The sequence below is a fragment of the Seriola dumerili genome, unplaced genomic scaffold (assembly GCF_002260705.1).
Source record: "Seriola dumerili isolate Sdu_G_001 unplaced genomic scaffold, Sdu_1.0 BDQW01000138.1, whole genome shotgun sequence".
NCBI lineage: Eukaryota > Metazoa > Chordata > Actinopteri > Carangiformes > Carangidae > Seriola > Seriola dumerili.
Genome location: NW_019174393.1, coordinates 835,661 through 861,117, shown reverse-complemented (window position 1 = coordinate 861,117; position 25,457 = coordinate 835,661). Strand labels below are relative to the sequence as shown.

The window sequence follows — 25,457 nt, the reverse complement described above, 5'->3', positions numbered from 1 at the left end:
GAACCTAGAGGCACTAAATTACTGGTTGTGAATGCAGGGGCGCAAAGCTTTAATTCAAGGTTAATGTAGCTTCTCCATTTGTTTTGTTTTTTTAATGATTAGCACTTTAGCTCTGAGATGTATTTCTGTAGTGGAAAGTCCTGTAACGTCTGATGATGATGGTGAGTAGAGATGCAATTATGGGAGGTGTCAAGGACATTTGGTGGATACTGAATATGTGAGGTTTCTGTCTGTTGTGGTTTGTTTGGACTCGGAAGTCAAAGGTTGTCAAAAACTTAAAACTCTCAGTTGGTTTTTATAGGAGCCTCGAAACCCGTTAAAGGAACTGGGTTGAACTTCTAACATATTAAACGGACTGTTTTGAGCCGTAGCCGTTAGAGAAACTGGTAGAGGTTTAAAACCATTAAAAGGATCTGGTCGAGCTGTAGAACAGGTAGAGGAAACCTGTAACCAGTTAGAGAAGTGGTGATGGTTTCAAGAGCTCGATACAAGTGGCACTTCAGGACCAATTAGAGAAACTGCTGAAGCTTCAGAACCTTCAGAACTTCAGATCTGAATGGAGTTTGTAACCATTTAAAGGGAACTGGACGAGGTCTGTACCCAGTTAGGGGCTCAGTTTAGACCTTCAGAACACAGTTAAAAGGAACTGGCACAGTGCAAGTTGAAACAAGTTCTGAGAAGCTCTGAACCAGTGTGTGTTTCTTACTGTGTATTTAATAGTGATGTGTTTTGTGTGTTTCCTTGTGTTTCAGATGAGGGGCCGTACACCAAACACTCCGCCGGGTCGAGATCCAGAAGGAGCGCTGGCCATCAGGAGGCAGAGTATACCAGGTAAACACCACTCACACACACTCACTCACTAAGCACACCAACAACTACACACACACTCACTACACACTCACACAACACTCACACACAGTTTATTGTTCTGATAAATTCTAGTTGATTTTGTCATTTGTCGTCTGTTGTGTCCATTGTTTCCTTTCCATTTTGTTCTGATTCTTCTCGTGTGTTGATTCACACCAGCAGAGGCTAATAAGCTCTGATGAAGATAACAGCTCTTGAAATAGAGTGCGCCGCAACAACACACACACACACACACACACACATCACACACACACACAGGTTTGCTGATGTTTTCTATATCTGTGACTGCAGGAAGATGCTTGGAGTTGCAGTTTATCTCCTCCCACCGTGGAGCTGGTGTCCTACTTGCAACCCTTTATCTGAGCGCTGTAATCACAATTAGCCATTACACTCGCAGGTGAATATGTGAAGATCTGTTAGACTTTTTGGAACCAGTTTAAACCATCACAAACCTGTGACGTGGTCGAGCTAAAAACGGAGTAAAGGAACCAGTAAGAGGCACTGGGTGGAAGTGGCGGAGCTTCAGATCCAGTTGATGGAGCTTTAAGTCAACCAGACACTGGGATCTGAACCCGGTAGAGCAACTGTAGAAAACGTCTGGACAAGTTAAAGAGAACTGGGAGAGCTTCTGAACCAGTGACAGAACTGTAGAGCTTCAACAACCAGTAAGAAGAAATGGTAAAGGTTTAGAACTAGTGACATTATTTGGTGAAGCTTCAAAACCAGTGGAGGAACTTACTTAACTGGTCGCCGCCCTGAACCAGTTGGTTGAATTGGTCATATAGACTTCATAAACCTCAAGACCAACTGGTAAGGAACTGGTAGAGGATTGGAACCCAGTTAGAGAAAACTGATGGGACTTAAGAACCAGTTGCTCCAGGAAGAGTGGTCGATCTGTAAGATGATCTGGTGGTGTTCGGAACCAGTTTTAGAGATTTGGAACTTCCGATCCAGTTAAGGAAACTGGTAGGGGTCCAAAACCAGTTACAGAACTGGTGGGACTTAAGAACCATAGGAGAGCATAGTAAAGGTTTTAAACCAGTTAGAAAGGAACTAGAGGAACTACTGGAGGTTCATAAACCAGTAGAGGAAACTGCCAGAGCTTCAGAACTACTGCTCTAAAGGTTCTGAACTTGTTAGAACAACTGGTAAAACCTTGGAACCAGTTAGAACGTCTGAACTAGTTACAGTAACTGGTCACAGCTTCTTAAAACACTTACAGGAACTGGTAGAGATTCTGAAGAAGAAAAAGTAGAGGAACCGTTAGAGTTTCAGTACTAGTGCAGGGGACTAGTAGTGGTCCAAAACCACTTTGATGTGCGGTGGACAAAATGGTACAGTTTTTAAAACCAGTCACAGAGGAGCTGGGTGAGGAGCTAGCAGATCCAGGACCAGTTACAAGGAAGGAAGTTACAGGAAGAGAAGTTACTGGTAGAGCAACAGAACTACTTACAGAACCAGTTTAGAAGAACTTTGGAACCTGTTAAAGAACCGCTAGAGGTCCAGAACCAGTCAGATGAACTTGTGGAGCTTCATAACCACTGAGAGATAATGGTACAGGTTTAAAGCTAGTTACTAGCCGGGTTTTTGAACCAGTTAGAGAAACTGGAGAGGCGACTCAAAGGAACTGGTAGAATGTCGAAACCAGTTCAAGAGACTGGCTCGTTGCTTGGAGCCTGTTAGAGAACATGGTGGAGGTTCAGAGCGAGTTACAGGCTTTGGTTGAGCTTCAAAACCAGGAAGAGAAACTTGTACAGTGTTTGAACTAGTAACTGGTTGAGCTTCAAAACCAATTCAGAGAAACAAATGGTGTATAGTTTATTCAAAGGAACTGGTAGAGCTGTGAACCAGTTACAGAAACTGGCAGAGATGAGCCATTTGTAGGAACTGGTAGATCTTTTGAAGCAGTTAGATGAGCTAATGGAGCTCTGCTGCACTTTGTGTTTCGTATCAGATGAAACTTTAGATCTACAGTAAAATCTGAAATCATGCAGCTTTAACAAAACTCTGTTGTACTTCATCTTCTTTCAGCTTAATGTGAGCTGCCGGTTTCAAGACTTTCTCCCCCGTCGTTGCAGGAAACTGGTTCATCTCACTCTTTTTTTTCAGGATCAAAGATTTTGGGTTTTGAGTCAGTGCTGGTGTTTTAGAAAAGGTGAAGAGGACACTGTAAAGCCTCTTTGGAGGAGGACGATGAGGGAGGAGAAGAAGACAATGATGGTCGCTGTCAAAGATCATATGACTTAATCCTGTCTGAATGAAAGAGGGCGAAGCCTCAACCGATTAATATTAAAATACAACTTTTCAATAAAATCCCGCTCTCTGTTTTATCACCTGAGGAACAGCCACATCACATTGTACCAGATCTGCACTGAAATATCTTCCCCTCTCTCTCTATCCATCTCTCCCGCTGCTAAATATTTCAGGCCTTTGATAAAATATAGATGGACGACAGAATAGAAGATGACTCCACTTCTCTCTTTGTCCAGATGATTATTTTATTTCTCTGTGTGAGATTCGGAGCAGGAAACTGGAGGAAAGAAGATGAAGTGGAATAAAAAAGATGGTTTTATTCCAACCAATCACATGTCCTCGTTGTTGTTGTTGTGATGCAGACGAGTTTCGGGGCTGCTCGGTGGTGGAGCTGATGAAGAAGGAGGGGACGACGCTCGGACTGACGGTTTCGGGCGGCATTGACAAAGATGGGAAACCCCGGGTTTCAAACCTGCGACAGGGAGGCATCGCCGCCAGGTAACACGTCACTTTCTATTCTATTCTATTTAATTCTATTCTTCTCCAGCTTTTTAAACCCAAGGTGACGAATAACCGTCTGTTCGGTTTCTATCTCAGCCTCCTCCCTCTGGCCACTGGTTAATTTTAGAGCACATGTAAAATTTTATTGATCGTTTTGTTGCTGGACTTTTTATTTGAAATTCAAACGACCATTTGGCTGTTGGAAAAAGAAAATAATCAACCTGCAACGGGCAAAAAGCACTGTTACTGTGATTTCAGTGAGTCAGTGAAGGCATCACAAAGGAAAACCTCAACACAGTCATGCTGTAATCTTGAGTTCTGCAGCGGTTATAAGGCGAGATCAATGTAAACGCAGTTTGACCACGGCCACAATATAAAAACCACAATTAGAATTTGTTTTGATTTTTTTTGTTTGTTTTAAAAAGTGCTTTACAAATGAAGTCTATTAGCCTATTTGTAAGTTTAGCTATTGCTACATAGCTAACGTTAGCATTAACAGCTGTTTACTCACCAGTCGTTCATTCCTTTACTCACCAACAGCTTTCTCCAGAGGTAGAAACAAACACGAATGTTAACTCTTGTTTCTATCCAGTCATTTCTTCTACTGAAGTTAGCTTGCTAACCAGCTAGCTCCGGCCCTTCTCGTTACCGTCATGAAGACGTAGCTGCTCAGAGGACGTATTATAACCTTGTGTGTTATAAAGACAAAGATGCCCGAAGCTCTTATCAAGTGACGATCATCACCACTTGCTCCCACGTTCAGCAGCAGAGAAAACTCAACAAACAGCCCCTTTAAAAATGTTTTTAAAGCCCGATCTCGTCAAGTCGAGTGTGGGATCAGTTCTTCAGGTTGACCCCAGTCTGGACGTGAGCCCTTTCCTAAATTAATCTGGATTGAGAGCTGGTGTTTTGACTGTTTGTTCAGGAGCGACCAGCTGAACGTGGGCGACTACATCCGCTCTGTCAACGGCATCAACCTGGCCAAGTTCAGACACGACGAGATCATCAGTCTGCTGAAGAACGTCGGTGAGCGGGTCGTCCTGGAAGTCGAGTACGAACTGCCGCCCGTCTGTAAGTACTAGTTATAGTTATAGTTATAGTTATAGTTATCATAGTTATCATAAGTAGAGCAGTATTAGTGTTTGTTGAACCCTCTGGAGTCTGTGTCTTCATAACTTTATTTATATATCATGAAGAGACAAGGTGAGCAAACCAGTTTAAATTATTATTTATTTTGATTATTGATGAAGCTGCAGATTATTTTCTCAATTAATCAATTAAATCAGTTTTGTCTATGAAATGTCAGAAAAGTGGAAAATGCCTTCAATAATTTCCCGCAAAAATCCTCACATTAAGCTGTTTGCTCTGAAACTAAAGCAAATATTTGATTATCAATATCTGTTGATTGACTAATCAATGAATCGACTAATTGTTTCAGCTCTAACTCATATACACAAATGTTTCTTTGAACTGCAGCATGAGACTTTAACTGAGTTTGGCAGATGAGACAGATTATTGATTATATTTGTTTCTTTACTGGGAGTCACACTGTTTCCTGCTGTAGATTTATAAAATATTGTGTAAGTTTATAAGTTTCAACATCAGTGATCATTACGGGTCAAATATTTTAGTTGCAGAGCCACATTTGGTCCATGAGCCACTATTTTCCTATCAATGCTGTAAATGTTTTAAACTTGACATGTAAAATGCATGAATCTTAGTTTTATTTCTCATATTTTTATGTGAATAAATAGTGACACAATATTTTTTCAAACCATGAAATCTTCTATATTCATATTTTTAGAGAGGGTTAAAGTCGGAGCTGATGTTGACGTGTAAATGTATTGGTTTGTTGCAGCGGTGCAGGGGTCAGGGGTCATGTTTAAGAACGTGGAGGTCACGCTTCACAAAGAAGGAAACAGCTTTGGCTTTGTCATCAGAGGTGAGGAAGGTGTGTGTGTGTGTGTGTGTGTGTGTGTGTGTGTGTGTGTGTGTGTGTGTGTGTGTGTGCGCGTGCATGTGCTTGTGTTAAGAATAAACAATGAATAGATATAAATACATGACATGATTTTCTGCAGGTGGAGCCCATGAAGACAGGAACAAGTCTCGCCCCATCGTCATAACAACCATCAGGCCAGGTGGACCGGCTGACAGGTGAATGACCTCTGACCTTTCAGGTTTATTGATGTCTTACCAATTTTATGCTTTCTATGTAATCACTTATTTTATTTTAATGATTAATTACTTTATTCATTATTTTATTTTTATTCCGTCTGATTTAATATTAATATTTTTTAATGTTTTTCAATTTACACCAGTGTTTTTAACAGGTTTTTATGTTCATTTCATGTCTTGTATGAAAGGTGCTATACAAATAAAGTTTATTATTATTATCATTATTATTTTTAAACTCTGAACCTCTCTCTCCATTGTTCCTGATCACCTGGCAGCAGCAGAGAGAGATTAAATAATGGGATAATCTGAGTGATGATAATGATCAAATAAAAACACAGATAAAAATAAGAGGATATAAGTAAATTAATATAAAACTGAAAACTGTCCTCTCTCTCTTTCCAGGGAAGGAACCGTCAAACCAGGCGATCGGTTGCTCAGCATCGATGGGATTCGTCTCCACGGCAGCACGCTATCGGAGGCCATGAGTATCCTGAAGCAGTGTGGGCAGGAAGCTACACTGCTGATTGAGTATGACGTCTCAGTGATGGGTCAGTTAAAGCTTTAATGGTTAATACGTTGCTTTAATCAGCAACTGACAACGTTTTTTCTGTCATTGTTCAAGGAAAAAATTCCAAAAATCTGATGAGTTAAGTGTGAAATTCTGCTCCATTTCTTTGTCTTGTCTCTGATAATTTGAATATCTTTGAGTTTGTTTGTTTTTACGTTACAGCTGTTAAAAAAGTCAGTAGATAATCCTCCAATCAGTATCAGATTATATGTAAATATATATGTATATATAAGTAAATAAATAATATGATGTAGTGGAACAACATGGAGAAAATAAAACAGGACCCAGGATTGAACCCTGAGGAACACCGTTTGAAATCTGAAACTAAAATGATTTAAATAAAATTTCTGTCTGTGTTTCCCTTTGTCAGACTCAGTTGCCACGGCGTCAGGGCCGCTGCTCGTGGAGGTTGCCAAGGCAACGGGCTCCAGTCTGGGCGTGGCTCTGTCCACTTCCATGTTCTGCAGCAAGCAGGTCATCATCATCGACAAGGTCAAACCAGCCAGCATAGCAGACAGGTGGGTGACCTTTGACCCTGGACAGGATCAAAAACACAAGTTCATACAAACTTTGATTTAAGCCCCTCCTGTCTGTGTGTTTTATGTGTGGGTGCTTTGTGTTGGTGTGTGTTTTGTGTGTGTGTGTGTGTGTAGGTGTGGTGCTCTTCATGCAGGAGATCACATTTTGTCCGTTGATGGGAAGTCGATGGAGTTTTGTTCTCTGGCTGAAGCCACTCAGTTGCTCTCTGCCTCCTGTCAGACCGTCCGCATGGAGATCCTGCCGCAACACCAGGCCCGACCGGCCCTGAACGCACCACAGCACGGTATAAACAAATCCACATAAGGCTCAAATTGGCCCTGAAGGCAACACAGCACATTATAAACACACGCAAAGACCTACAAAGACATACTAACCCCAATCGTCCTTGAACGCACCACAGCACAGTATAAACACACAAATATACCAGCACCAAACTGACCCTAAATGCCACATATGTAATATACTGTACATATGAAAGATTACATAACAACATGTAATCTTTTATAAGGCTGCGATACAGGAAGCAACCTAACCTCTGACCTTTGACCTTTCCTTTTGTTTTAACCTAAACACCCTCCTCTGTGTGTGTTTGTGTGTGTGTGTGTGTGTGTGTGTCTGTGTGTGTGTGTGTGTGTGTGTCTGTGTGTGTGTGTGTGTGTGTGTCTGTGTGTGTGTGTGTGTGTGTGTCTGTGTGTGTGTGTGTGTGTGTGTCTGTGTGTGTGTGTGTGTGTGTGTCTGTGTGTGTGTGTGTGTGTGTGTGGGTATGTGTGCGCAGTCAAGGTGCAGCGTAGTCCCCGCCCCCTCCCCTGGGAGACCGGAGGCTCCGCCCCCATCCTCCCCCCCTACCACTACAACACGTACCACCCTGACCAATCAGCTGCCAGATCGCACAACCGCCATACAAACAACCCTTGTACGTCCACTTCTCTCTCTCTCTCTCTCTCTCTTTCTGATTTTTATTTTGAAAGACAGACCTCCACTCACTATGTCTCTCTCTTTCTAATGTTTTATTTTGAAAGAGTGACCACCACTCATGATGTCCATCTTTTTCTGGTGTTTTATTTTGAAAGATGGACCTCCACTCACTATGTCTCTCTCTTTCTGATGTTTTATTTTGAAAGACAGACCTCCGCTCACGATGCCTATCTCTTTCTGGTGTTTTATTTTGAAAGACAGACCTCTGCTCATGATGTCTATCTCTTTCTGGTATTTTATTTTGAAAGAGAGACCTCCGCTCATCATGTGTTGCTCTCTCGGAAGTGTGTTGTTTTATTTTGAAAGATAGGCTTTCTCTCATCATGTCACTCTCTCGCTTTCTGAAGTTTTACTATGAAAGACAGACCTCTGCTCATCATCGCTCTCTCTCTTTCTGATATTTTATTTTGAAAGAGAGACATCTACTCATCAAAACACTCTCTCTCTCTGTCTCTCTCTCTCTCTCTCTCTCTCTCTCTCTCTCTCTCTCTCTGTAGCTCTCAGCCACTCGTTCTCTCCTGGCTCCATGTCGGCTTATAGTCTCTCGTCCCTCAACATGAGCACCTTGCCCAGGAACATGTATCCCACGAGTCCACGGGGCACGCTGATGAGGAGGAAGGCCAAGAAGAAGGACTTCAAGAGCTCATGTGAGTCTGACCTCTGACCTCGGACTTCGGTTGTAGCTCGAGTTTTCTATTCTATTCTATTCTATTCTATTCTAATTCCCTCCTGACTCTGTCCGTCTCTGTCCCATCAGTGTCTCTTGCGTCCAGCACCGTGGGTCTGGCCGGTCAGGTCGTTCACACGGAAACCACGGAGGTGACGTTGCTAGGCGACGGCATCATGGGGTTCGGCCTGCAGCTGCAGGGCGGAGTCTTCGCCACGGAAACGTTATCCTCGCCACCGCTCATCGCTTACATCGACCCAGACAGCCCCGCCGAGAGGTGAATACACACAACACGAACACAATACTGCAATAAAATACACGATAAATCACATTCAATCACAAATATTATTGCTTCTCTTTCATAATTCATTGGTTTAATTGGCCTTCTTTTATTTTATTCTATCTTATTTCTTATTATTTGCATTCTGTAATCAATGAATTGTTTAATTTTTCAAGCAAAAATGCCAAAAACTTTCTGGTTAACAGAAGAAAAAACTGTAAATTTTACACTTTATTGTTTTATTATAATTAAATTGACTTTATATGTTTATTTAATGTAGTTTTGGTTTAATTGATCTGTTTAAAAATCTAATTTTTTAAAGCTCTAAGTTATTTTATTTTTCATTTATCCATCTTACATCCTGCAGCTCTAACCTTTGTCGTCTGTATTTGTGTGTGTGTGTGTGTGTGTGTGTAGGTGTGGCATCCTGCAGATCGGCGACAGGATTTTGTCCATAAATGGAGTTCCTACTGAAGACTCCACCCTGGAAGAAACCAATCAGCTTCTCAGAGACTCGTCCATCACCGCTCAGCTCACGCTGGAGATCGAGTTCGACGTGGCCGGTACACACACACACACACACACGAGTCACATATAATAATTCATAAATTCATATTTCCATATTGATACATTTATATTTCCATACATGAATATATTCATGTAATACCTCAAAGCCTGGAATCTCCTCTTTAAGTCTGTACTTAGTCTTTTTATACGTTTTATGGCATTCAAATAACAGATCAAAAGATAAACATAATATTTAATGTTGTTGCTGTTAGTTTTAGACTTGTTTTTACATGAAAATCAGTCTTTAACAAAGGTTTTTGATTGTTTTTGTTTGATGAAATTCAGGCCGTGATCCACTACATCTGAGCAGAGACAAACCAACAGTGTGGTGTGTGTTTGTTCTGGCTTTGGCCGCCTGACAGTCAGTCTGTGTGGAGCTCTGCTTCTCTGGCGTCTCCCTGTAATTTGTCAGACTCTTTGTTAATGTAACATACTCCTGTTATTATAAATAACCACCTACGCCTGAAGACAACACAACATGTTGTCAGTGATGAGTCACACACACACACACAGTGAATAATCTCCAGGGGTGGAGTCACTGAATGAGATATCATTGATGATAATCACAGGAAAGTATGAGGAGCAGTCACATTGTGTGGTGTGATCTGTTCCAGTATCATTGATGTTTCACTGATTGCACATTTTAAAGCTCCTCCAGTGTAAAGGTCTGTGTCCATGTGTAGTGTGATTATAGATCAGCTCTAGCTTCTATATTAATACTGTGAAAGTATCAAAGCCTCAGTCCACAGAGAAATGCACACAGCCTGTATTCAGAAACTGAGCCTTAAAACCAGCCGTCAGGACTTCTGGAACTTTGTGATGTCACAACAAAGCAGTCACTTTTTTTTTTTTTAATTATTTTCTGACATTTCATAGACAAATTGATCAATCGAGAAAATAATTGACAGCTTAATTGATAATAAAATGAATTGTTGCTCTCAGAAAGCTGATTCTGTTGCCTCTGCTGTCCTTACAATATCCTGTTGTCGTCTGTGTGTCATTTTTAACCATCACAACATCACACCAAAGACCGGCTTCATTAATGTGCGTCAATTGTACTTTCCGCTGGGTGGCCAAAAGTATGTGGACAGTAAGACATTTACTGCCCATATCTCAGATTTTTTTTCAGTGATTCATTTGCAACCGGTCTCGTTCTCACTGAAGGAAAAACCGAGCTCTAGGTGGAATTATAACTTTATTCATGCAGAATACTTTCAGAAACAAAATCCAGTGACGGACTGGTGAGAGCAAAACAAACCACAACAAATGAAATGTACTGCTGCATTGCATTGTGTTAGTATTGTAGTGTATTTGTTCAACAGATGCCAAGAAAAGTGATGAATGATTAGAAATGATTTGAGATAAGGGTGAAGAGAGCCTTTATTTTGCTGCTCAAAGTCTCTCTCTCTCTCTCTCAGAGTCGGTCATCCCCAGTTCTGGTACGTTCCACGTGAAGCTCCCTAAGAAACCGGGGGTGGAGCTGGGAATCACCATCAGCTGTAAGTAAAGAAAACACAACGTCACTGCAGAGTGGTAGTTAACTGAATGGCCGTAGTTTACCATCTTCTAATGGCTACTTCCTGCAGGATAACGCTCAGTGTCACAAAGCTAACGTGAAAGCTTTAGTGAACTTACAACATGAAAATAAAAGCAGGTTTAATGAATTTTAATTCTAGTTTGTTCTTACATCATGTGCAGACGTCGGGGAAATCTATTTTAGATGAGTGATTTCCAGGCCTGGACCTCCTCATGTTGTCATACACATTTGTCATTTGAATATTACATTTCCTGCTTTGATCTTTTTAAATGTTTTTTTCTCTTTAACATTTAATTCTGATCCAGGAGCAGCGGAGGAAACACCTTCAATTATTCACTGTTTTCTCTCTGTGTGTCTGCAGCTCCGTCCAACAGGAAACCAGGTGATCCTCTGATCATCTCTGACATCAAGAAAGGCAGCGTCGCTCACAGGTACACACACACACACACACACGCACACACACACACACACACACACACACACACACACACACACACACACACACACACACACACACACACACACACACACACACACACAGACAGTATCAGATGGGAGAATAAACTCAAACAGAAGTGTCAGCTGTGTTTAAGCGTTTAAGCTCAGTCAGCTGTCTGTAGTTGGCTGGTTAATTTAGGCTAACAGTCCAGGACAGTGTGTGTGTGTGTGTGTGTGTGTGTGTGTGTGTGTGTGTGTGTGTGTGTGTGTGTGTGTGTGTGTTTATAGGTCATGTGTTTTGGTGTGTGAAGCAGAAAATGTGAGTTAAAAGATCTTCTGTTGTCTAACCAGCTGGTTACTGCGACTCCTGTGCTGTGTTTTTATATGAACTTTATTTAAAATGTGTCTTTCAGGACGGGGACGTTGGAGCTCGGAGACAAGCTGCTCGCCATCGATAACATCCGGGTGGAGAACTGCTCGATGGAGGAGGCCGTTCAGATCCTCCAGCAGTGTGAGGAGCTCGTCAAGCTGAAGATCCGCAAAGACGAAGACAACTCAGGTCTCATGTCTTTATTTTACTGTGGCAGATAAATCGTCTTCATCTGTTCGTTTGTTCTGTCCATCGTCACTCATGACGCTTTAGACTGATCATCTACAGCTGTGTCTCAGATCCACGCACCGATTCTAATGTATTCACGCTAAAAACATGTTTGCTATCGACCCACAATGCACTGCAGACAGGAAATTCAGGAGATGCTCTCGCCGGGAAATATTTAGACGTCTTGAGTGACACTTAAAACCTCCTCAGAAACTTCGAGGACCTTTTCACTGACCTCCTAAACATCATTAGGCGTCCGTAGAACCTCCTCAAAAACCTCTTACTGCAGAATCTCTTCTATGAGCCTTAAATGTTTCTCAAGGACAGTTTGAAACTTATCAAGAACCACATAACTTTCCTTAGGGAACACAGGAACCTCCTCAAGGACACCTAAAACCTTTCCTGCTCAGTCACCCCTTAAAGGAACCCCTTCAGGTGACACCTAGAACATCATCCGTCTTAATTAGAACCTTCATTATCAACGAGAACCGTGGCCTTTCAGGACAGACGCAGATCATTTTTCTGTCACTATTGATGCGACTCGCAGCCTGATCATCACATGCTTGTTGTTGAATGAATCTTTATTGAACCTTTCAGATGAACAGGAAGTGTCTGGCAGCATCATCTACACGGTGGAGCTGCAGAGGTACGGCGGCCCGCTGGGAATCACCATCTCAGGCACCGAGGAGCCGTTTGACCCCATCATCATCTCCTCACTGAGCAAGGGGGGGCTGGCTGAGAGGTGAAGCTTCTTTCATTCCTTCTGCAGCTGATCATCTAATGACTTGTGGATGTTTCTCATGTTTACGGAAGAAGTTTCAGTGTGTTTTTAGAAAACTACCCAGTTTGTTTTTTTAAAATCTTTTTTTCTCTGTTGAGATGAATTCATTTAAATTCACTTGAGATGTATTTTTAAGAAAAGTCTGAGAGTAAATTAATTGGCAATTTTTTGTTTTACTTACTTTTTGCCTGTTTTTTAGTTTTATTTGTCCACGTTTTTTATTTATATTCATTATTTATTTACCTTTCATTTCATCAATTTGTCTAATCTATTATATTTTTATAATACTTTTATATCATGAAATTAAAAACTAGTTGATTAACTGATGATAGTTGATCAACACAAAATGAATCAGCAACTATTTTAATTCAATAACTGTTTTAAACAAAAATGCGAAACATTTCCTGGTTTCAGCTTCTCACATGTAAAGATTTGCTGCTTTTTAAAAACAATTACATCAGCTTTGTTCGCTGTTTTCTGAAACAATTCATTGATTAATCGAGATAATGATCAGCAGATGAATCGAAAATGAAAATAATCATTAGTTATCTGCGCTCCTGTATCTTGTAGACAGAAATAATCAAATGAAAACATTAGAAACAGAAGATTCACCACTGGTTCTGTGAAGCGGTGACAGATGTGTTCAGGTCAGGATGAAGTGGAGAATGTCGCCCTCTGCTGTTAATAATGAATAATGTTTGAACTTTTACATAATCTGTATCATTTGTTCGTTTGATATATTTAATCATATTTATCTAATTGCAGTAAATGTCTTTTCTTTGTGTTGGTTAAATGCTGAAAGGTTTTCACCTCAAATTCAATAGATAGATAAATAGATTACTTTACTGTAAACTATTTTGATCCAGTAGAACTCATGACTCAGTTTTTCCAGTCATCTGATTGGTCAGAAGGTTGGGGGGGGCAGCGTTGGCGGGGGTTTTGATCTGATCCTCCGAAGTTAACCCGCTCCGGAGTAGCGTAGGTGATGTTACCATGGTGATGTGCCCCGGTTACCATAGCAACCTGCCTCCGTGATTGCACCCGGTTAAAAGTGAGCCAGCTCCGTGACACCGGAAAAGTGTCTCAGTTTGTGGTTCAGGCTCCTGGTGCTTTAAACATGTGGTGATGTTGGTCACACAATAAAGTGACCATCAAGTAAATATATTTATATTTATATATAAATATGTCGTCACAATAATATAAAAGATAATAAAAAAGAAAAGTGATGCAGCTTTGTTTTTTTTTTATAATGTTGTTTGATGTAATTTTTTCCTGTAGCATGACCTGACCCTGTGTGTGTGTGTGTGTGTGTGTGTGTGTGTGTGTGTTGTAGGACTGGTGCAATCCACGTCGGTGATCGTATCCTAGCGATCAACAGCAGCAGCCTGAAGGGGAAACCTCTGAGTGAAGCCATCAGTCTGCTGCAGCAGGCGGGAGAGACAGTAACACTGAAGATCAAGAAGCAGGGAGAATGTACGCGCGCATACACACACACACACACACACACACGCTCTGAGCTTCAGCACATGTATTTTGAAATAAAAAGCTAACAAAAACTAACAAAGTACTTCATGTTAATCTGTCTTTAGTGTCGAGTCCCAAGTCCTGTGTGATTGGTCCAGGTCTGGGGTCGGGGGTGGGGCTTGGTCAGGAGAACCAGGATGGGGAGGAGGAGCCTGTCATCATGGTCGCGCCCCCATCGAGCCAGAGAGCGTTCAGCACGCTGCCGTCTGTGGACAGCGCCGTGGAGTCCTGGGACGGGTCCAACATGGACAGCAGCTTCACCTCGCCAGGTAGGAACTTGACCTCTGACCTTCTGAGAGAGTTTTAGTTCTAAATTTAATTACAGGGGTCTTGAATGTTAAATAAGTCTCAATTTTGGCAAAAACTTCAACAAATGAATTGGTTTAATGGTTAATCCATCAATCAGTTTGTATCTGTTTGTGGTCGTTAGTTGAACTCAGTGTCTTTCAAACAAGAAGTGATAGTTTCTTCAAACAGAGGCTCTGAGCCTGTTCAGTAATCTGTACATGGTTCCAGGTCATGTCAACTGATTAATGACTTAATGTGCTTAAATAATTCTTGGCTGTGTTGTTTATTGTTGGGTCATTTCTTCGACAGCTGTTACAGTGTAAAGTTATTAAAAGTGTTTTATTTGGTGAACCCTGCAGATACAAGTTATGAGTCAGTGATAAAACATTTCTGTTTGTTTGCAGCTCCACCTTTTCAGTCGTCTCCCTACAGTTTCCACGAGTGGCGCAACGCCAAGACAACCAACAGCCAGTCATCGTCCTCCACTCGCCAGCGAGCCAATCCGCTATCAGATCTGGGTCTGAGTGACGACGACTGGGACCGCCCACCACTCGGAGGGTGAGACAGAGAGACAGAAAATGTCAAACAGATGGGTGTAAATCAAAACAGGTTTATACTGTATCTGTTTAAAAGGATTATTAAAGACATCAGATAATACATATAATGACACAGTGATGCTGGAAAACTAATATTTTTCCAGCATGTTTAAAAACAGGTCCAATATATTCAGACAGGTACAGGTAAAGGAATTTGTCAAACGTATATACAGTTTAAAATTTCCAAAGCCACACTTTTATGATTATTTATAGATGAAAAGAAATTGGACCAATTGAAACAGTAAAGGAGACACAGCACACCCACTAATAGTCATGATAGATGGATTGAAAACTTGAAGCCACAACATCATGATAACTTCATTATTTTTACATTTTCATGGTTAAGAAACCAGTGAAATTACAGCTCGGAGGTGGAATTTATCCGCAGCATTTCCAGGCTACATAGTGTTACCTCCTGCAGGTGGAGGTGTTCACCAAATTTATCAGCTTCCTCCTGTTTACCATTAAAATATAATAAACATCAGCTCTTTTCAGACGTGGAATAGAAAACATTACTGGCTTCAACTTTTGTGAATTGTTAAACAGTGAGAAACTGATTTTATTTTCTTTGTGGAAAAGATTTGATGATGATTGAGATAATTCCATTTATTACAGTGATGTAGCTGCTGCAGCCGTTACGTTCAGTTCAGAGTTGTGACACAAAAAAACAGGTCCGACATGAGATGTTAAATTGCCATCAGGTTAATTTGTCTTACATTAACTTCACTCAGGACAAACTGTCTTGTTACATTTAAAGGAGCTTTTTTGTAATTAGCTATTGCTACATAGCCAATGTTAGCATTAGCAGCTGCCAAGAGTTTCAGCTGTTTACAATATAAGAACCATCTGAGTGGCACTAGTTCTTCAGGACAGTCTGGACACTACAGTGACTTGGTATCGGAAAGTGACAAGACGGGTCAACCATTTCGGGGCTAGCTGGTTAGCATGCTAACTGCAGTGGCAAGAAAAGAAGTGATAGAGATAGAAGCAAAACAAGAGGGTTGATTTCCACCTCTGGAGACAGCTGTTGGTGAGTAAAGGAATAAAGATTGATGCTGAACTCACAATGTTTCTTCTAGACTGGTAAGTAACAGCTGTTAATGCTAACATTAGCTGTGTAGCGATAGCAAAACTTACAAATAGCTCCTTTAATGAGTCGTATTTATCAGCATAAAGTACAAGATCATGGAAAGAGACTGGACACTTGATCCTAAAATCTCATTTTAATTTTAACTTTTCCACCAAAAAAACTTTTAAAAATTCTTTTTAAGCTAATAAACATTTTCCACCTGTTACTTTTGTGGTTTGTGCAGTTTAAGGCACAAAAACAACTCAGCCAGCGAATTCCACGTTTTTATATTTTGAATTTTTTCCAGATTCCCACAGCCGCCATTCCTACATGACATTAGCATGTTAGCGTTCCTTATTCAAATCACTGGTGGTTGCTAGCCGCGAGCTAACAGCAGTAACAGCAGTGTGTCTCTATCTGCAGAGCCTGTAACCTGCCCAGCGGTCTAATCACTGACAGCAGGTACCACACTGACCTTTGACCTTTCACCCTCACACAGTCTTCTGTCGCCCTCTCTGACCTCCAGCTGAAACCTTCACCTGGTGACCTTTGACCCCCCCTGCCACACTGACACATACACCCAGTGGATGTGTATGTTGTCACTGCACAATTCCACCTGCCCCCCTCCACGTCCTGTCGTAGACGAAACACTCTCACCAGCATGACCCGTCCGTCACCGGCCTCTTCTGTGTGTCAACCCGTCCGGCTGTTCTCCTCTCTGATTGGCTGACAGTTCACCTTTTCCTCTCCAGGTTCACTGTGGGGCATGATGGGACAGAACCGGACCAGGAAGAGAACTTCTGGTCTCAGGCTCTGGAGGATCTGGAGACCTGCGGCCAGAGCGGCATCCTCAGAGAGCTAGAGGTGAGTTGTACTGTTAGAGTTACAGCTAGAAGATGTATTAGTTGTAGTAGGAACAGTAAAAGTAGTATAATAGTTGGAGTAGCATGAATAGGGCCACTTATAACTGAAAGTTTTCTGATAGTTCTGATACAAAAACAAAGCAGGATTACTGTTTTCGTGTCTTCTAAAAAAACAAACAAATGGCTCAAATGTTAAATGTTGCTAAACACAAGAACTTTTCATGAATAAAATAATGTCTAAAACTAACATTTTGATTGAACTCAGTAACTTCCTGATCAGCAAATTAGTGAACGATATTAGGAATCTGACATTTGATGCAACAAATTTAGTTCCATTGTTTGAATTAGCTAAGAAAAACTTCATACATGTAAAAGAAAAACAACATTAGTTTAGTTGAGTCTAATTTGCTGTTTGCTTGCAATAAATTTAAACGTAAAACACGACATGAAATGATCTTTATGATATGATTTCTTTGAAAAAAGATATTGAATTGTTACTCAGCCCTATGTTTTAGTAGTAGTAGTAGTAGTATTAGTAGTAGTAGTAGTAGTAGTGGTATAAAGTGTAAATTCTGTTCATGTTTTGACCTTGTTTGGAAATGCAGCAGTAAATTTTAGTGAATGCGCTGAAAAGAGAAATGACTCCTTCTCTTCCAGGAGTCTGGAAAGGAGACGCACCTCCTCACTCTGGTATCCTCCTCCCTCCCCTCCTACTAACTCTCCTCCTGTCTCTTCTCCTCTCTCCTCTCTGTACTCTGGACTTTTAGCGTTGTCAAACATCCGACATGTTAGCTGTTTTTGAATGTGAACTCTAACCCGCACCGTTAGCAGCAAGCCGCAGACCATAGTGACGTTATTTGTGACATCTCAGTGACATCACTCAGCTTCTGGCCAATCACGTGGCAGAGTCATGTTGCACCGGGCATGGCAGTTTGAGCAAGGCATGCTGGGAGAGCTTGCGCAAAGCCTGATGGGTAGTTTGTTTTGCCCGTCGTGAAGCGGATCTGTCAGTCATGCATGTGTCTGATGATACCTTGATTCTGATTGGCTGAAGAGTGGGCATCTGTTGAGTGATGTGGGAGTCTAAGTAGAATTAGAACAGGTAGAATCTCAGTAGAAACGAGCAGATTCTTGTAAGAACAGTAGAATCTGTAAGTAGATCTCTTCAGTACATCTCTGGTCCTCCATACAGTAACATAACAGCTGAAATAACAGTAGATCCTATCAATCAAACCAAGAGTATCTCCTATTAGTTGATCTATCAATAAATCTGTCAATAGAAACAGCAGTTTCTAAAAACTGCTATAGATCCTGTCACTAGATCTTGTCCTCAGAAACAACAATAGATTCTAGAAATAGAAAGTCAATAGAATCTGTCAGTAGAAACTTGTCCCGTCCTGGTGTGATCGTGCCAGCTGGGGTCAAAGGTCGCACACCCAGGTTGCCTTTAATCTCCATGTTTTTGTTCAGCCCAGTGGTGCTTTTAACCAGCTATCTTCTGATTGGATGGTTTTGACTGATTGCCTTTTTCTGATTGGCTGTATCCAGGCAACCATCATGTCGGGCTCCACCCTCAGTCTGAACCATGACCCCACCCCTCTGCGCAGCACTCTGGGACGCCAGGCAAGTTTCCAGGAGCGCAGCAGCTCCCGACCACAGGTAACTCTCACCTAGACTGTTACACTTGAAGATACCTGCATCATGTCATGTCTTTAACGTTTTTAAGGATTCTTCCTTTGAACTTTCCCAGGTGACCCCGAGGTCCAACACCTTGCCTTCTGACCCCCAACGCCGAGCCTTTGCCATGAGGAAGATGAGGCAGGAAGTCAATGAGATCCTAAACCAGAACCCTGTGGAACTCCACAAGGTGACCATTGATCCCTGAACACCACACTTAACTCTGACAGTCTTCTGCTCGTGAGCCTGACTGAGTGTGTGTCTGTGTTCGTAGTTGACTCTAGAGAAGGCCTCAGACCTGGAGGATTTTGGTTTCAGTGTTTCTGACGGTTTGTTGGACCGTGGTGTCTACGTCAACAACATCCGACCAGGAGGCCCAGCGGAGCAGGGTGGCCTCCGAGCATATGACCGAATACTACAGGTACAAAAACCTGGGGCTGATGGAAATGTCATTAGTTTTGCAGGTATTTGGTCATAAACCAAAGTACTATTAATACAAAGGACTATTACTATCAAATATTAGTGGTGCTACATGAAAGTCAGGAGATCATTTATCCTCTGGGGTCCATGATTGTCTGTCCCAAATTCTATGACAATCCGTCCAGTAGTTGTTGAGGTATTTCAATCCCTGTACCTATAGGGATTAGGGACCCTATAGAGCTGACACCTTTTGGACCGTCCCTATAGAGCCACGCCTTTAGTGTGGTTATTGAAAAAGATACCTCATCACCGCACTTCCAAAAATCTCTCTCTAGGTTAACCCCACACTTTTCTGTCCTCCAGATAAACCACGTGCGGACCAGGGACTTTGACTGCTGTCTCGTCGTTCCTCTGATCGCAGAGTCTCCAAATCGCTTGGATCTCGTCATCAGTCGAAACCCCACCTCCTCCTCTCTGCTGGTCAATCACACTGATGGCACCAACAATAGTGGCCACTCCCCTCAGCCAATCAGCAGCGATCTGGGACCGTCGGAGCTTTCTATTGGCCAAGGAGAGGATAGTGGTCCAATCAAATGGAGCCAACCTGGAGATGGGCTGGGGGCGGGGCTTGGGGTGGGGCAGGTGAATAATAGCTCCTTATAGCAGACAAAAACTGTATGAAACTGGATTGAACTGGTCCTAACCAGACTGGAGCGGAGAGGTCAACGAGGAGAACAATACAAAGTTGAACCAAACTGGATTAGACCCATCCGGACTGGTTAGAAGTGGACCCCCCATGGTGCTACACACACCCTCTGGATGAACTTTGACCTTTGACCACTAAAGTTTGACCCTTGAACTGCGAAAGCAGTCTGAAAGCACATTGATGGACCGGAGCGACTCCTCACCTTTTCACCTGAACCAGTTATGCAAACTGGTACTACTGGTGTTACTCAATTCAGAACTATAACTACTGATTCTACTGGAACCACAGCCAGAGCTACTGGTCTTATTGGTTCAAGATTAATGGCTACTGTTCTACTAGCCCAGAGCCAAGGTCATTGGTTCTACTAAAACCAGAGCCACAGCCAATGGTTTTGCTGGTCTGAGATCAATGGTTACTGGTTCTACAGGCCTTGGACTAGGACTACAGGACCACAGGCCCTGTTGGAACTAAAGCCACAGCCAATGGTTTTACTGGTCCAAGACACTTGGATTTTGGTCTTAGTGGTAACAGAACCATGGCTACTGGTTCTCCTAAAACCAGAACTACAGCCATAGGTCTTACTGGTATAAGATCAGTGGTTACTGGTTCTACAAGCCTAACAGTAGGGCTACTTGTCCCACTGGAAGTAGAGCCACAGCCAGTGGTCTTACTGGTTAAGACACATGGGTTCTGGTCTTGGTGGTAACAGAATCATGGCTACTGGTTCCACTAAAGCCAGAACCGCAGCCAGTGGTCTTACCTGTTCCAAGACATGGTTCTGGTTAATGGTCTCAGGGTCACAGAACCATAGGTACTGGTCCTACCGAAGCCAGAGCCACAGCCAATGGTCTTAATGGTCCAAGATATGGTTCTTACTCATGGTTTTGGTGGTCAAGGATTCATGGATACTAAGCCAGAGCAATGGCTGCTGCTTCTGCGAGTTCAGAAACGCGTGAACACCGGGCCTCTCTGGTCTTACTAGAACCACAACCATGGCTTCTGGTTTTACTGGCCAAGAACCACAGCAGCACAAAGACTGATAGGACTCCAGTGCAGAATCCAGAACCTGCTGATGGACAGGCAGGTTGCCAAGGAGACTAGGGATGCTCCGATCAGGGTGTCTAGGGTTGATGTAATTGTGATCATCCAAACCAGTGCTGATCACTGACTGGTTTGTGTTTTTAAACTTTTATACTGGAAGCTCCCGCATGAGAAACCCTTTAAAACCCAGCACTTTGATTTATGTCAAAATCTTGTCCTTTATATTCTCCAAGTTAAACATAAAATATTAGTCTATTATGCTGCTACTCGTATCAAAGGCTGAATGTTCCAGTCCATCAGGTCTTATGATAATGAGGGCCAGGCTATGCTTAAAATAAACTAGTTTGTACAAGGTGTCATCTTATTAATGGCAGAGATATTTATAGCTTTTCAGAATAGTCTCGAAGGTGTTTGACAATCTGAAAAGCATTTGTTTGAAGCATACAGCCTTGATGCTGCCCTAAACTAGTTGCATGTCTTGCACAACTGGAGTGGAAACTTTGCAGCAAGTACGAAAAAAAGTCTGGGCCCCACCAAGGCTTTGGGGCAGAAGCACTGTGATTGGGCCAGAAGGTTTGGTTTAGGACAAGATTAAAGATGGTTTTGAGGTGGTAAAGTATAAGCATAAAGTAGAAAATGATCAAGTCAGAGGTGGTTTGTATGGCTGTGCGTAGGTAAAGGTAGGATAAGAATCTAGAAGGGAAGTTGCATCTGCTCAAATTCAGTTGCGAAATTACGAAACTCTTATATATCCAAAATGTAGCACTCTAAAAGCGTATTAGAAAAGAACCCTGCATTGGCAGCCAATGATACTGCATTTGGGTCAACACTGCTGACTGGGGTCCCTGTTAGTGACAGCTGGACGATACCGAGACTTTTACGCCTCTTCGGACTGATCAAGTGACACAAAACAGTACTTGGTCAAGAGGAATACCGTTAACACTGAACCTTCGTAGGGTTTTCTTAGGGATTAAAACTGTCAAACTAGTGAATTAGTTTTGCCCCTGTCTTGAAGGCCATCCATTCTTGAAAGCAAACCATCAGAAGTCACTGGGTTACGAAAACCCTGAAGCTTCCAGTCTTTTTATGGCCCAAACAGGAAGAAAGTCCCAAAGATTCTTAAGGCTTTATCCACTCAATGTTCAGTGGAGTTTAAACATACTTGGACAAACTGTCCAATGAGGCAGCATTGTTAAGGTTTAGATTAGACGAAACCATTTTGGTCACGGTGGCTGTAACCCTGACTACCATTTAGTTCAGAGAGTTTGTTTTGATTATATGTGGTGGATGAGTAGGATCATGTGATATGATCAAAAGCCCAGAAACAGCTACTATTTGTGGTGACAAATATTATGCCACTGTTGGAGTGGGGTTTTGTAAAAATACATGTATATTTAAAAAAAAAAATATTTTGGTATTGGAACCATAACTGAAGTATCTTTTCAGGTCTAGTGTCAAAAAATGTTCAAACAATAACCAGTTGTAGCGTTGGAGACCTGGCAGCCATGATGGATTTGGAAAAATCACGTAATTTCCAATAATTATCAGCTGGTACTGATCGGAGCATCCCTAATAAAATGGATAGAAAGACAGAGGGGTTCACTATTTAGTTCTGTGCCATGAACGAACTGCAAGCTGGAAAAGTAATAATTATGTTGGCGATGATGATGATGATGATGATGATGATGATGATGATGATGATGATGATGACACTGAGCAGTTCAATAATACTTTTTCTACTGTTTACACCTGTTGGACTGGCCACACTGTGTGTGTGTATGTATGTGTGTGTGTGTTATGTGTGTGGGTTAAACACAAGGCCAGTTAAGCTCCTCCCACCTCAATCCCACCCCCACCCCCTTCTACCCTCGTCCAATAGGCAGCCAAGATGAGAGACAGACAGCAATTCTGAGAGATTCAGCTGATTGGCTGGAACCAATCAGAAAACAAACGCTTCCCTGCCTGTCTGTGATTGGTTCTCTTCAACACACAGACGAACCAATCAGCTCCCAGGAAGAAGCCAAGCATGCCCCCTCCCAACCCCCCCACCCCCCCAGTTACAGTGATCTATTATGCTAATCGATCTGTGTGTTTTTTGATTGACTGTTGTCAGTTTTCTCTGTTTGTTTGTTTGTTTCCATGGCGACGGAGCCTGAAAAGATGTAAAATAGATTAAAAAAACGGTTCAGTTACGTCGGAACCATTGAACCCTGAAAACCTTCACCTCATAACCACGAAAACAATGACGTTACACAAGAAAAAAGTCCTGTTCGAACAGGAAACCTGTGACAGTAAATATGTGTGCGTGTGTGCGTGTGTGTGTGCGTGTGTGTGTATGTATGTATGTATGTGTGTGTGGATGTGTGTGTGTGTATGTGTGTGTGTGGGTGGGTGTTTTTACTTTGGAGTGATGTCAACATCTTCCTGCTTTCACCTCGGTCTGAACTCACTATTTAAACTGGCCATTCAGAACCCTCCCTCAGCACCAACAGACTTTCCCTGACCTGAAATGACCAATAGCTGCTCTGCAACGGGCTCTGTGCTTTGATTAAGAGAGCTGTGATTGGCTGTTTCTGTGTGCATAGTTCTGATTGGCTGTTCTACAACATCTCATTTTATTAACTGTGATGTTTTCAATCTGAAGCACAATGCTACCATATGGTTAGCATGTGGCTAGCAGACTCTGAGCACACACAAGGCTAGCATTGACCTAACGTGTTTCCATATGACTAGCCTAGAGCCGCCACCTGGCTAACACAGCCAGTTTGTGGTTAGCACACACCCAGCACAAGGCTAAAATCTCTGAAACACAGCTAGTATTTGATTAGCACGCAGCTAATCTAGGGTTAACACCCGACTTACAGAGCTATGGGTTAGCACTTAAACAGCACAGAGCTAACACCTGGATAACATAGTACATGGTCAGCACACACCTAGAACACAGATAACACTCTGCAACATTTAGTAAACCTAGCTAGCAATCAGTTGGCACACAGCTAACGCAGGGTTAAGACCTGGCTAACACAGCTAGTATATGGTTAGCACACACCCAAAACATGGCTAAAACAGGGCTAATATATGGTAAACATAGCCAATAATTATTAAATACACAGATAAAGCAGGGCTAACACCAGGCGAAGTCTTAGCACAGGGATAATACCTAGCAAACAGATAGTTTTTGCATAAACTTAGAACAAGGCTAAAACAGGGCTAACACTTGGTGAGAATAGCTATTTAATTATAGCTCAGCAAACAGGGGCCATGACATGGCAAACAGCTAATTTCTAGTTAGCATACTGCTAACACAAGGCCACCACAGCTAGTTAGTGGTTAGCAACAACCTGGATCGGGGCTTTACGTGTTTTAAATATAGGTAATATTCAGTTAGCGCATAGCTAATATCTGGTTAACACAGCCAGTATTAAGTTAGCATACGACTAGCTATCACCATGTTAGGATGAACATTACACAAACACTGAGCTCAATATCTGACCAGTTACCATAGCAAGAGCTGCATTCAGCTGAGACAAACTGTTCCACAAATGGGAAGAAGCCACAGAGCTGAGAGGTGTGGCTTCAGGAGGGTTTGACTGGGTTTGTGAGTGAGATCTAAAGCCATACACACTGTGTTAGTTGTGGAGCTAATTTCCTGCCAAAACTTAACTAACAAAACATGTTTTATGAACGCCCTTTGATTCACGAACACAGTGACACGAAACAGTGACATTACATGAGAAAAGAGTCCTGTTTGAACAAAATTCATTAGTTTGTTAATGATGTTTTGTATTTGCAAACCACACTGTGTTAGTGAATTGTAGCACATTTGCAAAACACGTTTGGTTTGTTTAAGTTTTGGCAGGAAATTAGCTCCAAAGTTAGTGTGCATGAATTAACTGTGTGTGTGTGTGTGTGTGTGTGTGTGTGTGTGTGTGTTACATTGCAGGGATTTGCACTCTAGTGATTCACCTCAGCAAGACGTCTGCTCACACATACACACACACACACACACACACACATCCTTGTGCACCTATCTTTGTGGGGACTGTTGTTGACAAAATGCATTCACTAGCCCCTAACCTTGACCGTCACGACTGAATGAACAACCATAACCTTAATTCTGGCCCCAACATTAAAACCAACTCCTGACTCATAAAACAGCCCTTTGAGGTTGTGTGGGGGGGGTCCAGTAATTTGATCACTACAAAGCTGTCAGACCCCACAAGTACAGTGGGCTCCTGGTTTTCGGACCCCACAAATATAGCAAAATAAAACCACAAACACACACACACACACACACACACACACACACACACACAGACATACACACACATGCATTGCACTGCCATTTGAAATAGTGGGTCAGATTAGTTTCCATGTAGCTTCACCAACCAACTAAACTGTATTTTTCTTTAAAGGAACAGGGATGTTGTAAAGTATTTTTGTACAAATTTAATACTTTGGTAGCATGACGTTCCTGGTGTTTGTCCTGTCGGGCTCCACTGCTCTCCTCCACCCCTCCTTTGTAT

The 25,457-nt window shown here is 42.1% G+C and overlaps 1 protein-coding gene across 1 annotated transcript in view; it reads left to right on the top strand.

Moving 5' to 3' along the window:
• grip1 (glutamate receptor interacting protein 1) overlaps positions 1-19,847 on the top strand; it is a 26,977-nt gene extending 7,130 nt beyond the window's left edge. The window contains exons 3-24 of the mRNA XM_022749088.1: positions 3,483-3,618; positions 4,547-4,692; positions 5,480-5,563; positions 5,700-5,775; positions 6,199-6,344; positions 6,735-6,882; positions 7,018-7,187; positions 8,377-8,526; positions 8,637-8,823; positions 9,244-9,389; positions 10,812-10,892; positions 11,292-11,361; positions 11,782-11,927; positions 12,564-12,708; positions 14,081-14,220; positions 14,337-14,540; positions 14,964-15,117; positions 16,977-17,088; positions 18,636-18,746; positions 18,838-18,954; positions 19,039-19,185; positions 19,548-19,847. Coding sequence (XP_022604809.1) covers positions 3,483-3,618; positions 4,547-4,692; positions 5,480-5,563; positions 5,700-5,775; positions 6,199-6,344; positions 6,735-6,882; positions 7,018-7,187; positions 8,377-8,526; positions 8,637-8,823; positions 9,244-9,389; positions 10,812-10,892; positions 11,292-11,361; positions 11,782-11,927; positions 12,564-12,708; positions 14,081-14,220; positions 14,337-14,540; positions 14,964-15,117; positions 16,977-17,088; positions 18,636-18,746; positions 18,838-18,954; positions 19,039-19,185; positions 19,548-19,847 — 3,116 coding nt within the window. The remainder of the gene's footprint in view (positions 1-3,482; positions 3,619-4,546; positions 4,693-5,479; positions 5,564-5,699; positions 5,776-6,198; positions 6,345-6,734; positions 6,883-7,017; positions 7,188-8,376; positions 8,527-8,636; positions 8,824-9,243; positions 9,390-10,811; positions 10,893-11,291; positions 11,362-11,781; positions 11,928-12,563; positions 12,709-14,080; positions 14,221-14,336; positions 14,541-14,963; positions 15,118-16,976; positions 17,089-18,635; positions 18,747-18,837; positions 18,955-19,038; positions 19,186-19,547) is intronic.
• The last annotated feature ends 5,610 nt before the right edge of the window (positions 19,848-25,457 follow it).